This window comes from Penaeus monodon, chromosome 3, assembly GCF_015228065.2.
Source record: "Penaeus monodon isolate SGIC_2016 chromosome 3, NSTDA_Pmon_1, whole genome shotgun sequence".
Taxonomy (NCBI): Eukaryota; Metazoa; Arthropoda; class Malacostraca; order Decapoda; family Penaeidae; genus Penaeus; species Penaeus monodon.
The window spans coordinates 51,544,839-51,551,157 of NC_051388.1; the positions used below are offsets into that span (position 1 = coordinate 51,544,839).

The 6,319-nt window shown below is 50.4% G+C and overlaps 1 protein-coding gene across 1 annotated transcript in view; it reads right to left on the reverse strand.

Moving 5' to 3' along the window:
- The window catches only part of LOC119596929, a 6,515-nt gene extending 879 nt beyond the window's left edge, over positions 1-5,636 (reverse strand). The window contains exons 1-2 of the mRNA XM_037946303.1: positions 1,746-5,636; positions 1-989 (exon numbers count right to left, since the gene is read on the reverse strand). The exon at positions 1-989 is cut by the window's left edge and continues 879 nt beyond it. Coding sequence (XP_037802231.1) covers positions 1,770-4,898 — 3,129 coding nt within the window. The 5' untranslated portion in view covers positions 4,899-5,636 and the 3' untranslated portion in view covers positions 1-989; positions 1,746-1,769. The remainder of the gene's footprint in view (positions 990-1,745) is intronic.
- Positions 5,637-6,319: the final 683 nt, after the last annotated feature.

The window sequence follows — 6,319 nt, forward strand, 5'->3', positions numbered from 1 at the left end:
TGTCACACGGGGAGGAAGGTGACTAAAATAAGCCTCTAATACTTTCTTCACTACCTGTTGCCTCAGGCCGGGCCTCTGCCAGCCCATGATATAAAAATGTTTACAGGTCCTGTGGCGGAAATTAATATGACTTCTTTGTTTGGTTTTATTGACAACTGTAGAGGCTATGATATGGAACAAGCAGGTACTGGCGCAAGGAATTTAACAGTGTCAAAGGCCCGGGTATAACATGACACAGTGACAGAATGTACTATGCCACAGGGTAGAGCATACTCTCACAAGAACAAAGTACAACATGCCTACAGGAACAGTACATTGTGCCACAAGTAACATTGTGTCTTTTTTTAAGGGCAGTACATTGTACCACGAGAGCAGATTACACTCTGCCGCCATGAAGTCCACTGTGTCACTCAAGAATACACTAGTAAGGCCAGGGTTTAAGGCGCATTGGGCTAAAAAATATTATACGGCCTACTGACGTAACATAGCATATGCCCAAGCAATGATGCAGCGTCCGGTGCTCTGGTGTCTCTGCTCGAAAGATGCTGGCGATGATCTGCTACTGTTGGTGGGGGTCCTCCGTGCGGGCGTTGATACTGAGGCGATCCCCAGGCGAGGCAGGGGGTCGAGGGGGAACTTCCGAGTCGACGGCAGGGAGGCAGGAGGGGCGGAAGGGGTCGAGGAGGACGTTCGAGTCGATGGAAGGGTTGGGGAGGCGCTTCAAGGAGTCGACGGGTGCCGTTCGAGTCGACGGAAGGATGGGGCGGGAGGAAGGAGTCGACGGGTGAGGCAATGGTGTGAAGGAACAGGCCGACGGGGTGGATGATGCTGTGAACTCATCGGCTAATGCAGGGGGTTGATGGATAATGCAGTATGACGATGGATAATGTTGGAAGTTGTTGACGAGAGATGCTGCTACACTGACGAGAAAAATGGTCGGGTGAAGAAGAGGAGCCTGACAATATGCACGCAATATATCACAGCCAAATCTGGAAAGACGAGAGAAAAAAAAACCGTGTTAGACGAGAATCATCCCAGGAAATTATCTGATGCTTAATAATTCATTCGTAATTAATTTTTCCTCAATTCATAAATGGCACTAGAATGAAGCAATTAATACTGAGGAACCTAAAATGTTAATACGAAATTATGAATGATAAATAGGTGAGAAATATATAATTCATTAATACTTTGACATTCTGATTTTTGGCCACATCAAGCCGCTATGTTTTTTGTTACATTTAAAAATTTGTAATGATTGTGACAATAACAACAACAACAATAATTACAATAATAACGTTAATGATAATAATGATATCAATAATAATGATAATGATGATGGTGATTATTATGACGATGATGATAATGGTGATGATGGTGGTAGTGATGAATATGATTTTGAATATGATAATGAGATGATGATGGTTATAATGGTAGTGATAATAATGATAATAATTAATGTGATAATTATTAATACTGTGATGATGATAGTGATGATTATTATGATAACGATGATCAATATGATGATGATTAATGATGATAACAAAATAACAATGATAATAACAATAACAACTATAGAAAAAACAACAACCACGATAATGATGATGATGATAATAATAATAATGAATAATAATAATAATAATAATAATAATAATAATAATAATAATAATAATAACAACAACAACAACACTAACAATGACAATGATAATGTTAGTGATGATACAAAACCCGAGCGAGCGACTTACCCATAACAATGCCTGTTACAAGTGCTATTCAATGGTCATGTCGCTGATCATCTCGAAGTCGTCGAGGCCCTGCTGGAGCTGCCCTTTGTGCCTCTTGTGCGCGTGGAGGGGGGAGGCCCCTGCCATGGGGGGTCCGGGCACGGCGTGGTGGGAGAAGATCATGCCGGGCACCACCTGGCCGCCCGCGCCGCCGCCCACACTGCCCACCAGGGACGTGCGCTGCCGGACTGACGCTTGGTAGTTGGCTTCCAGCGGCGAGTGCGAGTACAGCAGTGAGTTGTCGCTCGGCGAGTGGGAAGCCAACGCAGCGTCGCCCGGGGAACGACAAACGGCCTCCATCATTTCTCTTGGCGATCGGCAGAACTGCGCCGACGTGTCGCCAGGAGAACGAGAGTACATGTTGTCGGAGGGCACGTCGCCTGGTTCGTACGGCGAGCGAGCCATCAGGTGCCGACGGAGCTCCTGGAGGCTGCTGCCCTCTGCCGCCGGCGAGTGCGAGCTCAGTGACTCGCGGTAGCCTCGCGCGTCGACAGGCGAGTGCTCGGCCGCTCGGCTGGAGCGCTGGCAGCTGGCCTCCAGCAGGGTGTCGCGGGGGGACTGGGGGAATGGCGACCGACTGCTGATCAAGGGGGATTGAGCAAGATTAACGTGCTGGTTTAACAGCACTGACTGAAGCATCATCGATGCATTACTGTAGGAACCGTTGGGCGTTGTATTATAGTGTGGTCCTGGCACACTCTTGGCCAGGGAGATTGGAATGGGACTAGTGCTGTGCGCGGGGATACCGGGGTGGTGGACCTCCTGGCCCACCGGGCTCAGGTGTCTCTGACCTAAGGTGGTCTGGGGGACGTGGAGGTCGTACGCAGACGATGGTTCCCGGCCAGCCAGGTCGTCGTGGGCGTGTAGGGGAGAATCGTGGTGCTGGGGGCTGGGGTAAGGCGAGGTCACCACCTCCCCCTTGGGTACGAGGCCGAAGTAGTACCAGGTGGGCTCGCTTCGGCCGCCACACTTTCGTACCTCAACGTTGGGGAAACAATGCTTCACTAACTTTCCGAAATAGTTCAGGGTTACCGAGTTCTCATTCATGGCCTTGCAATAGCTGCAATAGTTACTAAACACTGCACTCTTCATAATAATACGGTCTGTTCCCGGTTCGTAGTTTCTTCTGAGCCACTCGATCACAATCTCGGCACTTTTGTTGTCTGTCGCAATTTCCTTCTTGCGTGATCGCTGCGCCGGGTCCTTGCCGCTCATGAACTTGTACAGCGGACTCGAACTCTTGACAGCGATGCCACAGTAATGGTACTGAGGTTTAACACGACCGCCGAGTCGACGGATTGTCACTTTGGGGAACACCTGCCGTACTATCTTTCCGAACACATTCATTTCAAAAGGAGACTGTTTTATCGACTTCGCGTACTCTTCGTAGTGGCGGTAGGCCTCGGCTTTGAGAACACAAGAGTCTGGCACGGATTCGAAGTTATCTGTGAGCCACATACGCAGGTAATACTTGCCGTCACGTAACACTTCGGGGGTGGAATGTAGGTCCTCCTCGGGGGCGCCCCGGTAGTTGTCGGCGTATCTCTCGTCTGCGACTTCGTCCTCCTCGAGAGTGAGCGGGGAGCCGCGAGGGGCGGCGCCCATGGGAGGCGACATCTCCATGGAATGTTGTGGCTCACTCGGCTCGCCGTCGATAAGCTCTTCAATGCGGCCATAATGATCGGAATGTAACTGGACACGGAGTCCTTCGTAGAATGTTTTTTTGTCTGTCGGGTGAATCATGGTGACGACACCACGGAACTCCTTGAGCACGGTCTCGTCGAAGTACGTGTGAGGCAGCACGGTTACGCTTGCAACTTCACACAGTCTTTCATAATAAGCGTACGCCTGATCCCTATTCACACACATCCCCTCGCACTCCTCGAATGTTCGCGAGAGCCAATCTCTCAGGAAAGTTTCCCACGGGGACTGCACGGAATTATTACAGTACTTCACTTCGAATGTGTCCGTTTTCACGTCTGATTCACTGTTCCAACTATTTTCATCGTTATAATCAGAAATAATATGAAACCGAGGTTTATAGATTTTTCGTGTCTTTTGGTCTTTCACTGAGGGGCTCGGGGAGTCACTGATCGAGGTGGCCACGGAGGGCGACCTCTCGGGACTGGCCATAAAGTTCGTGTCCATATCATGCACATCACGAGCCATGTGGAGGTCTAGCGGCTCCTCTTTCACTGTATAATCCTCTAAATGTTCATCTTTTAGTTTTAAATTTTGTAAACTGTAGTCTACAGGTTCATCTTTAATATAGGTGTCATAGGGGTAATGCTGGGCATGGGCACCGCCGGGGTCGCCGGAGATGGGCGTGTGGGCCTCGCGCAGGGGGTCTCCCTCGGACGTGTCGGACACTGGGCTGCGACAGCTACTGTCATCGTCGTCGTCGTCGTCAGCCTCGAGCTCCTCGCGATAACAGAGCCGCCCGTTGCTGAACATGTGCTCCACGACGTCTATTAGCTGCGGCGGGACAGTGTCGAGTGGCAGCGGGGCCGCTCGCTCCTGGATGCCAAAATAGAACTTCTGCTGGTTGGCTCTGGGCCCCAGCTTCCTCTTTGAGATGTGTGGGAAGGCGTGGGTCACAACCATGCCGAAGTACTGCATGGACAGGGGCTCGCCTGCCCCCGCTATACACTCGAGCACGTATCTGTCGTACACCTCCGCCTTGATCACCGACGAGTCAGGTGACGAGCAGTAATTTTTATGGAGCCACAGGAGACAGCGGTGCACGTCCGCCTTGTCGGTGATCAGCTCCCGCTTCCGCAGACGCCGCTTCGGTCTGGTCGTGGTTGTGTTGTCGATGGCGTAGGGCGACGTCTCCTTCGCCTGGATGCCGCAGTAGTAGTACTTCAGATTGTCCCGGCCGCCCAGACGTCTGATGGTTACGTCAGGGAACACGGACTTGACCACGCGGCCGAAGATGCTCGTTTCCATGATGTTACGTCCCTGTTCGCGGCAGTAGTCCTCGTAGTGCTTGTACATGACGGACTTGGCCACCACACCGTCCTCGTGTCGCTCATAGTGAGATTTGACCCAGAGTTTTGCCTGCGAACAATGTAAAGCCATCGTACCCGTTGAACTCTTTGCTCGCGACACCATTTAGATAGTTATTTTCAGAAGCGAGCGCTAGAACGCACTCGCACTAAAAGGTGTATCCCGGTCACCTTAACATTTGTGTAAAACTTGTAAAGTGTCACGCAACACAAACTCGGAATACAAATGTTCCCTCACTAATATCACAGTTATGGGAGAGCCGAGAGTCGCCAACCTTCTCCTCCGGCGGCACGACTAGGACTGAACCCTTCTGGTGTTTACGCGCAGCACCAGTGTGTCACTAAGCAACATTCATTGACTGGCACCATCGCTAGGCTACGAATACCCAGTCGTAGGCTACTACGTAGTTGGCCGGCTCGGTATCGATTATTGATTTAAAATCCGGAGCGAAACCCAAGGTACACACTCTTATTCAAGTCCGATGTCGGAGGTGGAATGGTCCGGCCGCTCGTCTAACGTATAAGAGTGGCGGTGCCAGTGTGGCTCGCGGGGTTACGCAGTTCGCCCCACACACAGTCAGATATTTACTGTGACTGAGAATATGACGCACAGAACATGTGAGGAGTAGAAGCGGTGCAAGTGAGCCGCGTGCCAGGCGTACGACGAAATTTGGCGCCCACGCTGCCTGGCTACCGAGTGTAGCACGCACTCACTCTGGCGGGCTGATGACGGCGGTCCACACAGCTCTCATTCTCTCCTCTTCTCCGCCTCTCTCACTCTCTCTCTCTCGCTCTCTCTTTCTGCTGCTCTCGGCCACCTCCGACCGCCTTGCTGCTCTCTTTTAATCTGGTCGTTTCGAGGCACTAGGCAACAGTAACAAGACTGCATATTGAGTAATTGTGGAAATACCAGACCGTTCTCCGGGGGGGCGGCATTTTCGTGGAGTCGGGGGCGGGCCCAAAACAGGCTCCGCCCAAGTGACCCGCAGCATTTATTTTTATAAATGAGTCAAAAAACTCTCCACCCCTTTTCTCAAAAAATCTTCCAAAACTCTCTCTCTCTCCTCTCCCTCCTTTTCCCCTTTTTATCATACTTTTACCTTACGACCTCTGGAATGCACCGAACCGTGGGAGGCCATAAATACCAATCTAAACACTGTTCAGACATCACGAGTGTTATCCAAAGCGGGAATTTACACAGAGTAATAACAAACCAAACGTACCTCGGAGGCCTAAAAAAAAAAGATTTATACCTTTTATTTCCCAGTGTTGGCATGATCGCGATGCAAGAGGCACCAGCGAGGACGAACTGCCTCACTCCGCAGTTCTGGGCCAGGCAGTACCGACACCAGGTTTCTCCCCGTTACTATTTCCGAATTATTCAACTGATACCCTTTCTCTCTCTGTGTAAGGTTATATCTTTTATCTGTTACCGTGTAACGTCTCGACAGCGGCTACTTAGATATATCGGGCGTCTATGGGGGAAAAATGCTTGTTATTTGTTATATAAGCCATAAGGGAATTTTC